The sequence below is a fragment of the Salmo salar genome, chromosome ssa13 (assembly GCF_905237065.1).
Source record: "Salmo salar chromosome ssa13, Ssal_v3.1, whole genome shotgun sequence".
Classification (NCBI taxonomy): domain Eukaryota; kingdom Metazoa; phylum Chordata; class Actinopteri; order Salmoniformes; family Salmonidae; genus Salmo; species Salmo salar.
In genome coordinates this window covers 40,966,366-40,984,120 of record NC_059454.1, presented here as the reverse complement: position 1 = coordinate 40,984,120, position 17,755 = coordinate 40,966,366, and the positions used below count along the sequence as shown (strand labels likewise).

At 41.3% G+C, this 17,755-nt stretch overlaps 2 protein-coding genes across 3 annotated transcripts in view; both read left to right on the top strand.

Annotated features, from left to right (window-relative positions):
• igfbp-6b2 (insulin-like growth factor binding protein 6 paralog B2) overlaps window positions 1-935 on the top strand; it is an 80,036-nt gene extending 79,101 nt beyond the window's left edge. The window contains exons 4-5 of one of the 2 annotated variants that reach the window (XM_014135596.2): window positions 137-256; window positions 738-935. In XM_014135596.2, the coding sequence (XP_013991071.1) occupies window positions 137-256; window positions 738-851 (234 nt within the window). In that variant the 3' untranslated portion in view covers window positions 852-935. 2 annotated transcript variants of the gene reach the window in all.
• Window positions 936-4,436: 3,501 nt separating this feature from the next.
• LOC106567076 (phosphatidylinositol 5-phosphate 4-kinase type-2 gamma) lies at window positions 4,437-15,891 on the top strand. Its single transcript, XM_014135944.2, has 10 exons — window positions 4,437-4,874; window positions 5,451-5,548; window positions 5,781-5,877; window positions 6,111-6,260; window positions 10,916-11,062; window positions 11,428-11,466; window positions 13,095-13,208; window positions 13,395-13,659; window positions 13,851-13,954; window positions 14,336-15,891. The coding sequence occupies exons 1-10, from the start codon at window positions 4,722-4,724 to the stop codon at window positions 14,414-14,416; spliced, it is 1,248 nt and encodes a 415-aa protein (XP_013991419.1). The 5' UTR covers window positions 4,437-4,721; the 3' UTR covers window positions 14,417-15,891.
• The last annotated feature ends 1,864 nt before the right edge of the window (window positions 15,892-17,755 follow it).

Genomic DNA, 17,755 nt, shown 5'->3' with positions numbered 1-17,755 from the left:
AACCATGAGCTTCTCTTCCTGTCATTTAATATGTAGGCTCTCTCCTTGTATACAGTAGTTACTGTATTTATCGATGTATAGTTGCTGTATTTATAACTGTATAGTTTCTGTATTCATCAATATATCCTCTTTTTAGGCACCCTGCCGTAAGCTGCTCAATAGTGTTCTGCGGGGTATTGAGCTCACTATCTTTCAGTCTGATCGTGACATCTATATCCCCAACTGTGACACTCGGGGCTTCTACAGGAAAAAGCAGGTAGTTATAGCGCAGCGCCGCTGTTGATGTGAATATTTGCCTGTGTATGAATAGTATATGTGTTTATGAGATCAAGAGAGTGGCATGCTATTTGGGCTCCCGAGTGGCGCAGCGGGCTAAGGCACTGCATCTCAGTGCTAGAGGCGTCACTTCAGTCCCTGGTTCAATTCCAGGCTGTATCACAACTGACCGTGATTGGGAGTCCCATAGAACGGCGCACAATTGGCCCAGCGTCGTTAGGGTTTGGCCGGGGTAGGCTGTCATTGTAAATAAGAATTTGTTCTTAACTGACTTGCCCAATTAAATCAATATTTTTTTATTCCTCTTTTCAATTGCATGCTATCTCTCTATTCAATTCAGCCCAAAAATGGCTCTGGATAAAGGACACTTTGCTTCCAGGCCCTCTGGGCTGTGGGCATGCAGACAATAGTTATGTGGTATGATGACATATTATCATTCTCTATCCTGTCACACAACACAGTGTCGCTCCTCCAAGGGTATGCAGCGTGGCCACTGTTGGTGTGTGGATGAGCTGGGTACCGCCTTGCCCTCACGTGCCAGCGAAGACGGCACTTTACCATGCGATGGAGAGTGAGAGGTCCTTGTCCCAAAACTTTGAACCTAGAGGAGGGGGAGTAAGGGGAGGAGGAGGTGGTGGAGGCAGAGGAGGAGGAGGAGGAGGACGAGTAAGGGAGGAGGAGGGGGGGGGAGTAAGGGGAGGAGGAGGTGGAGGAGGAGGGGGAGTAAGGGGAGGAGGAGGTGGAGGAGGAGGGGGAGTAAGGGGAGGAGGAGGTGGTGGAGGAGGAGGAGGAGGAGAGGGGGTGGCTTTAGCTTGTGCTAGACACTGCCTGGACAGGAGACACCAGGGATTAAACCACTTCCTATGGAAATTACCCCAAATTAGTTTACTGTCCTCTAGTCAAGAAACAGCCTAACAAAGACACAAACCTACAGTACAGTACTACAGTGGCAACATCCAGCTGAATGTTCAACAGTTTGCAGCAGCAGTACCAGTCCTCTGAATCATTCAGTGTGACAACGTGCAGTAGCTTATCTATCTCACATTACTGCTTTGTTACTCACTGCCTCAACTAACTGAAATCAAAGCTGTATTTCTCAATATTGAATTCCCTGGCTCTTGTCCTGGCTTCGTCTGTTTGTATGTTCGTTGTAGATTTTCTGTTTTATAGGATAGCTCACACTGCCTGTGTTTGTTATTAAAGGCCCAATGCAGCCGTTTTTATCTCAATATCAAATCATTTCTGGGTAACAATTACTGTGATTGTTTTCAATTAAAATGGTCAAAAAGTACAATAGCATCTTAGCAAGAGCAATTTCTCAAGCTAAAATGTAGCTAGGACTGTCTGGGAGTGGTCTGAGTGTAGAGGGAAAAACTGAAAACGAGTTATTTGGAACTCTTATTGGCCTATTAAGTAATTTACCACCAGGCAGGCCAAAACTCCATCCCACCAAAACAGTCTGGAATTTCAGACGGTCTGGTCAACCAGCTCTTACACTAAAAGGGCATTATCATAATTTTCATAATTTTACAGTATAATTCCAAACTCATAGTGTGGAAATATTTATTTTTAAACACAGTAAAATCACATTTTTGACTGCACTGGGCCTTTATCTAAGTGGGCTGAAATACTGTTACGCTGGTGTTGGTGTGACACAATGTTTGAAAATGTGTCTCCGTCACCATCCTCTCTCCCTTTCTCCAAAGATACACTGACATTATGATACTTAATTCAATTGATGAAAATTCCTTTTCTATTTAATTTATTTTGGAGTATGAATTTCCATGCAGCACTGCTTGAATTTTACACTTATCCTATAATCGTGTCAGAAAAATAGTTAGGCCATGTGAAACAGTCCATTGTTGTTGAAATCACGTTCTGACTGCTCTAATAGTTGATTGTTTGTACATATGTTGGATTTTTGTGGTTGACAGTGTGTGTTCTGAAGTGGCAGACAAAAAAAAGCTTATGGCTGTTACCCTTTTCAAGAAGTTGTTAAGCATATTTTTATACACGTCAATATAATATTTTATATATAAATTGTTGGTTTATGTAATGAACTACAATGCCATGTATTTTTATATTGTCAGCAGTTTTTTTTTATTTAAAAACAGAGGTTATTTTATTTATTTGCTAGGGAGAGCATTGTGCTTTGGAGGCGGTAGCACCCTCATGGCAAAACTCACCACACACATCTGAGCTATTCAACTGCTGTACATGTTATGATTTTTATTTCCCAAAAAATGTATTTTATTTATACTTTGACCATTTAATATTGGAATGTATCATGATAATGTTTTGCTTATGGCACACCCTATTACAATGCTAAGTTTGGTAAATTAAGTTTGAATATGTTACAGTTACTTACTTGTCTTTGAATTGTGTGATAAAGTGTGTGATTAGATCATTTCTATTTCTCACCCATCTTGTTGTGCCAATGTATGTGCTGTGATGGTAGGGCCATGCACAGGGGGCCTATATTTACAAAGCCTAAAATAAAAAATGATATCAAAATGAATAACAATAAATACATATATTAATATAAAAAAAGCATTACGGTGTTTTATTTGTGAGCTCCACCAGTGCAGTAGCTGTAGTGGTATCGGATCTCATTCATTTTACAAAGCTGCTTAGTCATAGTCACAATCTGAAGCACTGCACAGGTGTAGCACAGCTACTCTGCTAGCCACTGTTCTCTTATGTCAGCTGAGCAGATTTAAAATGACTGTTAATAAGATTTAATAACTGTCTCTGTCCAGATCACGTTAAGATAAACCATCAAGTTAAAGATGAACCAACACGTTATTAACATGCATGTACTAGGAATGAATAGGCATTAGTATGACGAAGGTTTTCTACCATGTCTAGGGGATGCAAAGGACAATTTGTTCCAGCATCTACAGTATACAAGGACACATGCCTGTTTCCAAGGGAACAGCATAGAATATCCTATTTGTCAATGCATAAGAATTTGAAATGCAGGTCTCGCAGAGGATGATGCAGGAAAGTAAGCAGTGTCCTTTGTTAAATCACACCACATGTCCTACTTCTGTATCTAGGGTGGTTACATTTGCTATTCTTAGGAAAGTGAATATAGGAGACATCCTATAGCTACCCTCTCTGTGCACAGAATTAACTATCTAAATGTGCTCAGACGGAAGACATCAAAATGCTATGTTATTAACATTGCTTGTAGTATATCCTAAATAGGAGCATGGTTTATATGCAGACATAAAGACAAGATATATTCAACTAAAGCACAATGTGATGATGATCAGTATGGGTTAATAATGTCGATTCCATCAAATGTATACATTTAAACATGCAGAGTGTAATCCATTTCTGTTGCAATGCTGTAGTTATTAGTGTCCCGAAGCATATGAGAGATGGCATGTCAGAAGTAATAACAGAGTGGAGGGTCTGTGTCCCAAATGGCACCCTATTCCCTGTAGTACACTATATGGTGCCCTGGTCAAAAGCCATGCTCTGGTGCACTATAGGGGTCCTGTTCAAAAGTAGTGCACTAAATAGGGAATAGTGTCCTCTGCAATGCACACACCCCCATGACATTGGAGCTGCTCTAAGGCCAGTGATGGTGAAAATAAGGGGAGAACAACAGGCAAGGGAGAACAGTGTAACAACAGTAATACAATTATGCAAAATTGGGAAACTAACCTTAATCTTTATGGCTCCCTTGTCATGTTTCAGTTTGAGTAGGTCTACACAGTTAATAAGCAAAGAGAGATGAGAGTGTATCATGTGAATAATTTGGACAACACGCTTCTTTCAGTCAAATTTAGTCATAGGCACTGCTGTGAGTGAGATAGGTAGATGAGGGTTGCAACTTTTCTAGTGAGAAAATTCCCCTATGATCAATTCATCAAAAAGTGTAACGTTTGTCTTCTATGGAATTAGTCTTTGGAAAGCTCAAGTACTGCACATATGCAGGATTTAGCTCATTTACTTTCATAGTCTAACTTTGTTCTCCTTATAGGAAAGCTCTGCATTGCTACAGTGTAGCAGAACTCTGAGGACAGCTCTAGTAGCCTATTACCGTTAGTCACTAGTCAGTAACATTTTATATGAAAGAAATGGACAAGTTTCCGCCTATAAGATCACATGACATGATTGTAACATCTCTTTGGCTTTTCACAACTGTCCATCACCTGAACACACAGGTGGACCAAACAACAGGGGTCAGCAGTTCAGTTCCTCAATATTTTTTTGAGACTAGCTGGACTGGAATGTATCTGAAGAAGACTAGTTTGGAATCCAAAATTAGTGTTAAAACAAGCACAAATGTAAGCTAATACTGATCTGAATTCAGACGGGATTGCTCCGGTAACATTACGCAGTGGCACTGGGGAAGTCAGTTTGCGAAAGATCAGAATCGGGAGAAGAAAAAATAAAGTTCACATCCAAGGCAAAGCCAGGAAAACTCTGCGATGGCGTCCAGCGGTAACGCTGTTTCCAGTCCTATGGTGATATTGGCTCCAAAAACCAAAACCAAAAAGAAACATTTTGTGCAGCAAAAGGTGAAGGTCTTTCGTGCCAGTGGCCCAGTCTTGAGCGTTTTTATGTGGGGTGTAAATCATTCTGTGAGTATTAAACGTTATGTTTTCAATGTTAGTTTTGCTAGCTTACCTAACTAGCTAGCTAGACAATTTTTACATTGTTAGCTGTAGTTAGTTAGCTAGGTAGCTAGCTAGTTATCTAACCTAGTTGTCAGCGTAGCTAACTGACTAACTTAATGCGCATTCAGTAGAAATGTAACGTCAACTAAACAAACTGTTCCGATAAGTTAACTGGGTTAATGTCTGGTTGATTGCTAAACGCTTTGGCTAGAGTTGTTTATGTCAGTAACACTAGCAGCAGGCTAACTAACTAACCAACTTGCTGCTGGCTACTAGCTAACTATCAGCTGACACTGAAGTGTGTCGCGTCATGGACTGTGTGTTGTATGGGCTTTTCTGATAGAAAAGTTAGCCTGTGTGGTCTCTAATGGCCGGGCTATAGGGCAGGCTGTCATGAAAATAATTTCCATCTTGTTGGGTATCTATTAATTAACTGCATGTTTAACCGTCATGATGATCCCATGTTACGTGTTCTCCAATGATGAAAGCCTAGTAACGTTAGCTAATGGGAGTACCGTACTTATTTCTGTTTGTCTGCAGATTAATGACCTAAACCAAGTGCCTGTTCCTGTCATGCTGTTGCCTGATGACTTCAGAGCAAACACTAAGATCAAAGTCAACAATCACCTCTTCAACAAGTAATGTTTGCTCACTCCTGTCAATACTGTTTCTCTCTCATATATATATATATATATATATATATATATATATATGCAATTAGCCTATGTCACTAAATGAGTTACATATTCTCATCTTTCACCTATGGCAAAAAGTAAGAAATGATTTAGGTATGTGTTACCCGGGAAGGAATGGTAAGAGGGAGAGTAAACACTGCAAGTCGTTGAGAATTTGTTCAACATTCCCTTGCAGAGAGAATCTACCAGGACATTTTAAGTTTAAAGAGTACTGTCCCCAAGTGTTCCGCAATCTTCGGGAGCGCTTCGGAATTGAGGATCTCGACTACCAGGTATGAGTGTTGCTATGTTTGATACAACTTTGGAAACTCCCACTAGCCCATACCTCCACCCATCCAATGCTTTTAGATTTGTGAGAAGTAGTGAACCAGTGCACACTTCAGGAGAAAGATGTTATTGGGACACACCGATGGACTAGGCGAATGACTATTAAAACAATAAATATGAAGGTTATCATCATGCAGTTGATTTTTAAGCACACCTGTTTTCTCTCTCATCCCTGTAGGTGTCGTTGACCCGCAGCCCTCCCGTAAGAGGTGGGGACACCCAGGGGGAGGGGATCCTCCTGACCTCCTACGACCGCACGCTGGTCATTAAGCAGATCTCTAGTGAGGACGTGGCAGACATGCACGGCATCCTGTCTGAATACCACCAGGTAACGTAATGATCCCCAGGCTGGGGGCAGCTGAATTAACCTCTGTTTGAAGCCCGTGGATGTGTCCCAAATGGCATCATATTCCCGTTATAGTTCGCTACTTTTGACCAGAGCCCTATGGGTGACATTTGTGATACTGTCCAAGTGAGGGTAAGGTTGCGCTTTATTTTGGTCAAGTTTTGCAATGCTTTACTGGGTCAAATGAACAGTGCATTTGATAAACAAAAACATTGATTGGATGCGTCAAAAGCATTACAACATTGTGGGCATCCTTGAATTGAAAATTAGCATCTTATACTGTGTCTCATGGTCTGGTCTGTACTCTGGTGATACTGTAGTATGTTATTGAAATAGGGTGTTATTTTGACTGTTCTTTCATGCCTCATGTTTTGCATGGCAAGCCGATCACTAGACGAGGAGAGACAATATTTGGAGATGCATTAGTCAGTATGCTTTTTCACATCAATTTAGCAGCTATTCGAATTGAACTTGGCATTAATCAATTCGGGCTAAAGACAGGGAAAATATTTTGGCATACATTTCATTTGAAAGCCTTGGACTCGCCATTCCATTCACCAGATGTGAATTTCTGGTTAGCAGAGGAACGAGTTGCCTTGCTCGTGTTCAAACTTGTGTGTCGGATTAGGCCGTCCTTGTCCATAATCGTATTCAATATACTTAAAAAAAGAAAAGAAAAAAGGCTTAACTGATCCTACATCAGCACTCTGACCATGAGGCCCTGGTTATTTAAACAGCCGTGTTAGGCTAGAGTGTATGCGTGCGTGGGTCATTTGTCACTGAATGAACAGTATTATTATTATCATCATCGGAGCAGCAGAGCTTTTTTACGTCTCTATTGTTGGATCCCAAATGACCCATCGGGCTCTGGTCAAAAGCAGACCTGCCAACCTGAACACATTTTGCATACCATGCATGCAATTCAAGGTCAAATTATGCTGGTACAAAAAACGACCCAAAAATAGGCTTCTAGTTGGCACATTTTGTATTTTCTGACTCAACCGTCTGAAGTTGGAGTTGCGCTAATCTGAGGATTTGGGCGAGGACAAATTATCTCTACCGCATTGTCAGTTGGTAAATTCAGAGCATTTCGCTCTCGGAGTGTTCAGAGCGCACACTGGATGCTCTGGCCAAGGAGTAGGGTTGATCTGAGCGTTCTGACCTCACAACAGCAGTCAAGCACCCAAGCTAACTGGCTAATGTTGGCTAGCTTGCAGGCTACTTCCAAACACAAATGAGAGCACACCTCACTCTGGCCATTTTACTCGCCTTTGCAGAGCTGGTTAGGCTGTTTTCATGTTATCCAGAGCGTTGGCGATTGCAACTGTGCTGCTGGCAACAATTTCATGCCGCTTTTTTGCAAATGTTTACCGACACCGGCCATATTCAACGGCTGTTTAGCGTTCATAAATTCATCAGTTATTCTGCGCTCTGGCAGTCAGACGAGAGTGCTCTGAAATCGGAGTAGATGGCCAGGGTGAATTTACGAACGCACCCAAAGCAAGAACACTTTCTGGCCTTGTTGGATTAGCTCAGGCATGGAGATCTGTAACAAGCTCCTATAGGCCTAGTTCAGTTGTTTCATATTCTAATAGCCTACAGTAAACTAGACTTCTACATTGCATCCAGTAATTGAATTATTCAAAATGTTCTCCCCAAACTAAATTAAGCCAGTTTAAATGTTCACTGGTATCCACATAAAGATGGCTATTAATTAGAATAATCATTATCCCCTAAATTTAACCTTGAAAAATGTTAGTGTCAATATCTAGGTTTCCATCCAATTGGGGACAGATCTTCCTGTAAATATTCTACAATCCGCATGAAGAAAATGTTAATGTGTGCTACTCTTGTCTTGGTACGTGCGTTCTAGCCAACAGCTTGCAGGTAGGGTGCTCTACCTGATGAGATTATTACGAATAAGAGCGAGAATATTTTTATTGGTCAAACGGCAGTCAAGCATCGATCATCATGTCACCAGAATTAAACCCTCGATATTTATAGGAAAGGAACATCAAGATCACTGTGCACTTTCATCACCCTGTGAAGTTCATCATAACTTATTTGATCTGTAGCCTAATAAACTGCTTGGTTTCCCTAGTCATATTGGGAGGACCACACACCATACCATCGCGTTTTCTTCGATATGATGGTTAATATATCAATATTTGCACATAAAGGTGTTTCCACCACTATTTCGCACATTTTACTGACACAAAAAGATCCCACAATGTCGAACTAACAAATGATCTGTCAGCATATAAAATTGTACCGAAACAATTTGTTTCCATCACAGCTGTCGTGATTTATTTTTATATACGGTATGACCCTATTGCATGAAAACTTGGGATGGAAATGTGGTTAATGAGACCAGCTCAATTTAATTTAGGATCAAACACAAGACTCCCGTGTTGGCTACATTGTTTGATATACACTGAACAAAAATATAAGTGCAACATGTAAAGTGTTGGTCCCATGTTTCATGAGCTGAAATAAAAGATCCCAGAAATGTTCCATATGCACAAAAATATTATTTCTCTAAAATCCTTGTTAGTGGCCATTTCTCCTTTGCCAAGATAATCCTTCCACCTGGCAAGGTTGGCATTTCAAGAAGCTGATTAAACAGCAGCATCATTACGTCGCAGTTGTAAATGAGAACTTGTTCTCAACTGGCCTACCTGGTTAAATAAAGGTGAAATAAAATAAAATTGCACAGGTGCACCTTGTGCTGGGGACAATAAAAGGCCATTCAAAAATGTGTAGTTTTGTCACAACGCAATGCCACTGATGTCTCAAGTTTTGAGAAAGTGCAATTGGCATGCTGACTGCAGGAATGTCCATTAGAGCTGTTGCCAGAGAATTGAATGTTCATTTCTCTACCATAAGCTGCCTCCAACATTGTTTTAGAGAATTTGGCAGTACATCCAACTGGCCTCACAACTGCAGACCACGTGTATGGTGTCTTGTGGGCAAGCGGTTTGCTGACGTCAACGTTGTGAACAGTGTGTGCATGGTGGGGTTATGGTATGGGCAGGCATAAGCTACGGTCAACGAACATAATAGCATTTTATTGATGGCAATTTGGATGCACAGTGATACCATGACGAGATCCTGAGGCCCATTGTCACGCCATTCATTAAACATTACCTCATGTTTTAGCATGGTAATGCACGACCCCGTGTCGCAAGGATCTGTACACACTTCCTGGAAGCTGAAAATGTCCCAGTTTTTCCATGGCCTGCATACTCACCAGACATGTCACCCATTTAGCATGTTTGGATGCTCTGGATCTACGTGTACGACAGCGTGTTCCAGTTCCCGCCAATATTGAGCAACTTCACACAGCAATTGAAGAGGAGTGGGACAACATTCCACGAGCTGCAATCAACATTCTGAACAACTCTATGCGAAGGAGATGTCACGCTGCATTAGGCAAATGATCACACCAGATGCTGACTGGTTTTCTGATCCACTCCCCTAAAAATATTTTTTTAATGGTACAGTATCTGTGACCAACAGATGCGTATGTGTATTTCCAGTCATGTGAAATCCATAGATTAGGGCCTAATGCATGTATTTCAAGTGACTGATTTCCTCATGTGAAGTGTAACTCAGTAAAATCTTTGAAATTGTTTCATGTTGCATTTTATATTTTTGTTCAGTATCATTTAAGAATCTAGGTTTCAGGAAATGGCAGTCACAGGTTTTTCAAAAACGCTAAATGCTCCAACTTCCTGGGGGGGAAGTTGACTGACACCCTCAGGACCTCCCCCTACCAAACCTTAAGCCTACATCTGCACCACCTTGTCAGAAAATCCTAGGGAGGGCCCTGATTGTACATTTTACATGTATTTCTAGTGAGCTACTGAAGAGCAGCCAATGATTACAAAGTACCCATAAGTCTAAAACCTACCATTTATACTGAGCCAATCTTCTGCCAACATCATTATTAGGCAAAAAAATGCCATTTGCCTATGATTTGAGCAGTGTGGGTGTGGCATGCTCGCTGTTGTGGGGTCTGCAGAGCAGGGGGTGCCGCTGCCTCATTGAAGTGGTACTCATTCTTCAAGGTTGTCACAGGTCAGCAAAAGTAGTGTACTATATAGGGAAAGTAGGGTGCCATTTGGGACTTGGCTTATGGGTCCTGGGGGCGTTGTTTACCTTGTATCCCATCCACATTGCCACTGATGCTCACTTTGGCTCCATGCAGACCACGAAGAATAGAAGCGGAGAGTATAAATAGTACCGAAGTCTCTTCAAAGCATCATATCTTTTGTTAGCATTCTGCTAGCTACATTGTGTTCCAGTCAGGAGACTCTGAATGAGGTCAGTTTAAAGTGTGTCCCTTTTTTAATAGATCAGTCTGCGTGGGGACACATTTGTAACCTGGATAGAGAGACTGAAAGAGGGACAGGACGTAAGACAGGGAGATGGAGAGAGCAGTTTGGTTGAAAAACAGTATGAAAAACATTTCAATTTCATCTTCAACCAAGGGTGAAAGGAGTCATGTGAATGCATAATGAATGTACTTTGGACAGTACTGGTGTGTTTTTTGACCACGACCCTATGGGTGCCATTTCAGACACAACCATAGTCTATTTGCCGTTCATTCTTTCCTGTCTTCTCCCTGGCTGCAGCACATAGTGAAGTGCCACGGCAGCACTCTGCTGCCCCAGTTCCTGGGGATGTACCGCGTGGGTGTGGAGAATGAGGAGACCTACCTGATCGTCATGAGGAACATGTTCAGTCACAGACTGGTGGTGCACAGGAAGTACGACCTTAAGGTGAGAGGGAGAGACTCACGCAACACACACACACACACACACACACACACACACACACACACACACACACACACACACACACACACACACAGTACAACGTCAAGGTGAGAGAGACACACACCTAGATATACACAACTTCCAGGTTTTCCAGAATTCTTGATTGGAGGATTTTGGATTTTTGCATATTCCCTTATTCCGGGAATCTTCCAACTGGGATTTCTGGGAAACCTGGGCATTTAGGTAAGGTTACCCTAGACTCACCTGTTTTATATAATGTTTGTTTTATTAGCCACTTCATGATTTCTACTCAGAGGTCATATAATCCCTGACCTTGCCTATTAACCTCTTATCTTATTGATATTCAGGGCTCTCTGGTGTCTCGTGAAGCAAGTGACAAAGAGCGGGTAAGGCGACTAAGAATGTGTATCTCACCCAACCATACACTACCGTTCAAAAGTTTGGTCACTTAGAAATGTCCTTGTTTTTGAAAGAAAAGCACATTTTTCTGTCCATTAAAATAACATCAAATTGATCAGAAATACCGTGTAGACATTGTTAATGTTGTAAATGACTATTGTAGCTGGAAACGGCTGATTTGTAATGGAATATCTACATAAGCATACATACAGAGGCCCTTATCAGCAACCGTCACACCTGTGTTCTAGTGGCATGTTGTGTTAGCTAATCCATGTTTATCATTTTTAAAGGCTAATTGATCATTAGAAAACCCTTTTGCAATTATGTTAGCACAGCTGAAAACTGTTGTTCTGATTTAAAGAAGCAATAAAACTGGCCTTCTTTAGACTAGTTGAGTATCTGGAGCATCGGCATTTGTGGGTTCGATTACAGGCTCAAAATGGCTAGAAACAAAGAACTTTCTTCTGAAACTCATCAGTCTTTTCTTGTTCTGAGAAATGAAGGCTATTCCATGAGAGAAATTGCCAAGAAACTGAATGTCTGGTACAACGCTGTGTACTACTCCCTTCACAGAACAGGGCAAACTGGCACAAACCAGAATAGAAAGAGGAGTAGGAGGCCCCGGTGCACAACTGAGCAAGAGGAAAAGTACATTAGAGTGTCTAGTTTGAGAAACAGACGCCTCACAAGTCCTCAACTGGCAGCTTCATTAAATAGTACAAGCAAAACACCAGTTTCAACGTCAACATTGAAGAGGCGACTCCGGGATGCTGGCCTTCTAGGCAGAGTTGCAAAGAAAAAGCCATATCTCAGACTGGCCAATTAAAAGAAAAGATTAAGATGGGCAAAAGAACACAGATACTGGACAGAGGAACTCTGCCTAGAAGGCCAGTATCCCGGAGTCTCCTCTTCTATGTTGACGTTGAGACTGGTGTTTTGCAGGTACTATTTAATGAAGCTGCCAGTTGAGGACTTGTGAGGCGTCTGTTTCTCAAACTAGACACTCTAATGTACTTGTCCTCTTGCTCAGTTGTGCACCGGGGCCTCCTACTCCTCTTTCTATTCTGGTTTGTGACAGTTTGCCCTGTTCTGTGAAAGGAGTAGTACACAGCGTTGTACCAGATCTTCAGTTTCTTGGCAACTTCTCTCATGGAATAGCCTTCATTTCTCAGAACAAGAATAGACTGACGAGTTTCAGAAGAAAGTAATTTGTTTCTGGCCATTTTGAGCCTGTAATCGAACCCACAAATGCTGATGCTCCACGTGCCATTGGAACACAGAAGTGATGGTTGCTGATAATGGGCCTATGTAGATATTCCATTAAAAAAATCTGCCGTTTCCAGCTACAATAGTCATTTACAACATTAACAATGTCTACACTGTGTTTCTGATCAATTTGATGTTATTTTAATGTACAGAAAATGTGATTTTCTTTCAAAAACAAGGACATTTCTAACTGACCCCAAACTTTTGAACGGTAAGTGTACATGTGAAAATTGCCTTTCTTAGGGACTAGTTTTATTACGCATCCACAGTACATTTTCTAAATTCATGTCATTACTTTCTTTGAAACAGATGCATGTGAATTTTCCAATGTATCATAACTGTCCCTCAGGTGAAAGAGCTCCCCACCTACAAGGACATGGACTTCAGAAACAACATGCAGAAGGTGTATGTGAACGAGGAGCAGAAGGAGAAGGTCATGGAGAAACTCAACAGAGATGTGGAGGTAAGGTGACCTCCACAGTACTAGAAGGGGAACTAGAATTATAATTTGTGTTTGACATTTTCAGTTCTAGAACCTGCCTGCCTATTCTATTTTAAGAATCTACCACAAGGTGGTAGTAGAGACATTGTTTGTTACCATGATACCATCATCTCCATCCATAGTAATCGTTTGGTGTGTGTTCTGTAGTTTCTGGTCAAGCTAAAGATCATGGACTACAGCCTGCTGTTGGGTATCCACGACGTGGGGCGGGCTGAGAGGGAGGAGGAGGAAGGAGAGGAGCCCTCCAATGAGGAAGAGGGGGAGCCTGAAAACGGCCTGACGCAGGCCCCTAACGTGGGCTCCTACGGTACGTCTCCTGAGGGCATCGCTGGCTACATGGCCTCCTGCAAGCCCCTGGAGCCCGGGGAATTTGACCCCTACGTGGATGTGTACGCCATGAGGAGTGCCCCTGGTGAGTTTCAGGCAAAGTTGGGAAATTACACGGTTGGGGTCAATTCAAGCAATTGGATTCTCCATTTACCTACTGAATTGAATTAACTTATGATTTTACTCCAGTCATGGATTTACAGCTACACTGCAATTTGGGTTATTTGTGTTTTTGAGCAGTGACTATTCTGCATCTCTCTCTGTTTCCCACCTCAGGAGCCCCTCAGAGGGAGGTGTACTTCATGGGTCTGATAGACGTTCTGACACAGTACGACACCAAGAAGAAAGCCGCTCACGCAGCCAAAACTGTCAAGCATGGGGTGAGTGAGAATGAAGGGGGGTTAGTTAGGGTCTGTCCTATTAGATATCATTTAGATTCAGAATGCTAGGAATCTATTGAGAAATTAGCTTTCATTCCACCTTATGATATTAGATGCAATGTAATTCTCATTGCATACTGTGTCCATTACTGCTTTTCTAACATCATTCTCTATTCATAAATAATTGAAAGTTACCTAATCCCAATTGTCTTCTTTACCCTTGTTTTCCGATGTTGGGTTGATCACATCTGAGATTAGTATCTCGTATTAGATACCTTATTTGTTAAAATTCAACTGTAAAATTAGCATTTCATTGATACTTTTCATTCCTAATATGAGATGTTCAGTCTGACGTTATCCCTTCTCTATGCCTCGCTACAGGCTGGTGCTGAAATCTCCACTGTCCACCCAGAACAGTATGCCAAGCGATTTCGTGATTTCATCTCCAACATCTTTGCATAGTGGGACGTTATAACCACCATTGCTACAACCAAACCTTTTACCATTTAGATTTGAAGGTTTTTCTTTTACTTTTGTTCTGCTAGACATTTATATCATGAAACATTGCCCCAAAAAATGTACACACACAGATTATTTTAGTCTGATCTCACACCAGACACTTTTCATTGTTGTAATGTATTACTGACTGATATTTATGAGAAGAATGTGATAAGCACTCTGACTGACTTTGGAGCCAAGGGTACTTCGGCGAATACTGCTGCTTGTGCCCTAGAGATGTTACACTGAAAAGGATTGATTAGACTTAATGGGACAACCTGAGAATGATACATTGACTGCTTTCTTGTTGTTTGAATCCCTGATTGACCCTTTAACCCAGTCAGTTGAAATCCTGGGTTGTGTCCATTTATTAGCACCAGACAGGAGAAAAGGTTTGAAACTGAGTGAAACAGGAAGGTACAACACTACCAATGACTAGGTACTAACTACCTGAACTTGTCCAATAAGAAATCATGGCTATTTTAGTGCTACTGAACACGACCCTGGATTGGTCCGATCTACTGAGTGAGTATGCTAATATAACTGGACATGGGAACATATCAGTGTAGTGAACCCTACAGCAAATATCAGAGCACTTTGTCTCAAAGGGAAAGCCTTGTGGGATTTGACATGAACATCCCTCATCTCACATTGGATCATATGGAGTCTGTGTTTCCCCTAGAATTTCAGCAGTGGGGGCAAGGGTAGCTGGGGTGACAGGACATTCTAGATGTTCCCATAGACTTCTAGTCATTGAGCCAATGACTTATAATTTCTGCAGACGCGCTTTTAAATAGATATATAAATGTTTCAGCGGTGGTTCCCCGCTGCTGAATGAATATAGGGAAAACATTGAGCATTTCGCTATCATGATTGGACTTGGGACCAGAACCCATTGTTGGACTGACAAAATGTTATTTTGAACATATTGATTGCTGCACATTTCTTTGCGCATCAAACAGCATTTAAAAAAAAAAAGCACTTCAAGAATGATGGGGAGTAAAAGTAGCTTGAGCACCAGTCTCTATGCTATCATACCAACTGCCTTTCACACATTGTCATGGCAAACATGTTTTGTCTTGACAGTGACAGCAATGGAGTTGGCAAGGGCGCAAACAGATCTGGGACTAGAATTAAAGATCAGTAGAGATTGATGGCCTATGCCTTGGTCAAATTTGACTACTACTACTAATTGATACTCCACTGAAGAACCAGCTTGGTATTATGTGTTACTCGTAGAATATAGCACTACATTTCAGCTGCTTTATGCAATTCGAAAGCCTTAAATGTGTGATGTCGAGTTTTCTAGTATAGAAGTTGAATACACTGATGAGGCTGAATAGGTACAGTAGGAATATGTGATGCCTTGTGACCGTTGTGATTGCACAGCCTATATTTTTGCTAATCGGCTTTTGGACCAAAATATATTTTACAAAAGATTTTCTGAAATGTGTTGGAATATTTTTCTATGTATTTTACATGATAATGTAGACCTTGTGTAGACAAATCTCTCATCTTCCTGTAGTGTGGGATAAATAAAATCACAGAGTTCAGGCGACCAGGTCGGCTCAATGAAAACAGCTAACCAAGATGGATGAAAGAGATTTCCTCTCTTGTGGAATTTATCCATACATGCAGTACGTATGATGTGTGAATAGGGTGCCATTTGGGACGGGGACATGGAGAAGTTCAACCTTCCTGTTTACGGTCAGGATGAAACTCTGCTAGTTTGGTGGGTACCTGTTCATCAGGGTTATTAATTCCTAGTGCAGGTCAGTTGATAGGGCTGTGCGTTTGGTTAGGGTCATTTTAGTTTTTATGCTGACTACAGATAACAGGCAGGGCTCAACAGACTGGAGGAGGTCAAGGATAGGTTTATCCCCTCTTTCCAGAAGCCATAATTCTGCTGACAGACCTCTTCCTGTTGCTTTAGAAAAATAGAGGAATTGACTACTCTTAACAAAGGGAAGCAAGCAGGATGGACAGAGAGAGAGAAAAGATCACCTAAAAGCTGAGGAATGCTGACAACCTAGAGAGGGTGGCATTCGGAACACTATGCTCCATTCACGTCCCATTAATCTGCAATTAACATGAAGCTCAGCCAACACAAATGTTGTTCCTGTGCTGCTCAGTATCACAATGAGCCCTGGAAGGCTGTAGCCACTGGAGCTCTTGAACAGAACAATGGTACTGACTGCTTATTCATGTTTTGTGTATATTTAACCAGGATAGTCCACTTGGTTACAAAAGCCATTGCTTTACAGGGAGCCCTGGGTTCCATAAAATCAAAAACAAATGCATTACATTAGAAATGAAATAGAACTGCTGCTGATAACTAAAGTTATACCAACTAAGATGACAATGTGTTGTCAAAGGGGTTTTGCAAGATTTCCCTCTCACCTAACCTGACAGGTGTTGACAACTTTCTTACTCAGCTGTTTCAATCAGAAAACTGACCGGGGTGGTTGATTTCCCTCCAAATTCATAGCACCAAGATCATCATTTTATATTTGCATATTAATGGCCTTAAGATGATCTTAGTGCCAGGAAGCTTTCAGGAAAATGACCCCTCTTAGGTAGATGAGACCACCCATTTAAATGTCAGTAAAATCATTGCCTACAACTGGCTACCAAGCTGCTGTTGAAGCGGTGCTTTCAAAGTGGGTGTTGAGACAAACCATCAGAGAGGGGAATAGGTTGGAAGGGGGTTTGGGTTAAAGGGCTTGTTTCCTCTGAGGTTTGATTTACCACAGGCTTCCTACGTCCCCCTACTCTCTTCCATTCACCGCCCCTCTACAGCTAAGGGGGCTTCCTGGCATTGTCCTACCCTATTGACTTTTTTTTGTATATCACATAGCCTTCCATACCAACGAAACTGTTTTTGTGTTTTTTTTTTGTACAGAAATGTAACCATTGACACTCATGTGTATTGGCCTATACGAATAGGGCTACATTTAAATGTTTTTTTTGTTTTACAGAAGAAATATGAAAAGCATCAGTCTTTGGTGTGCTTTGTTGTGCTTTTCAATGCACAAGCACATTTTTTCCCCACTCTTGATATAATAATTATTAGGTCATACAAATGTTTTATTGTGGGTGAAGTTTCAAAAGCATTCTGTCATTACTTAATGGGATAGGTATGTTAATAACTTCTTTTTTTTACACAAATATTTGGTTAATCAAATATTTAATCAGTCTTTCTCAAATGAAGGGAATGATGACAATCTTTGCGAGAGGGAGGGAATTTGACTTCATTGGTCCTCAACTCGCTGCTCAGACACTTCATTCAGGATAAATGGAGTT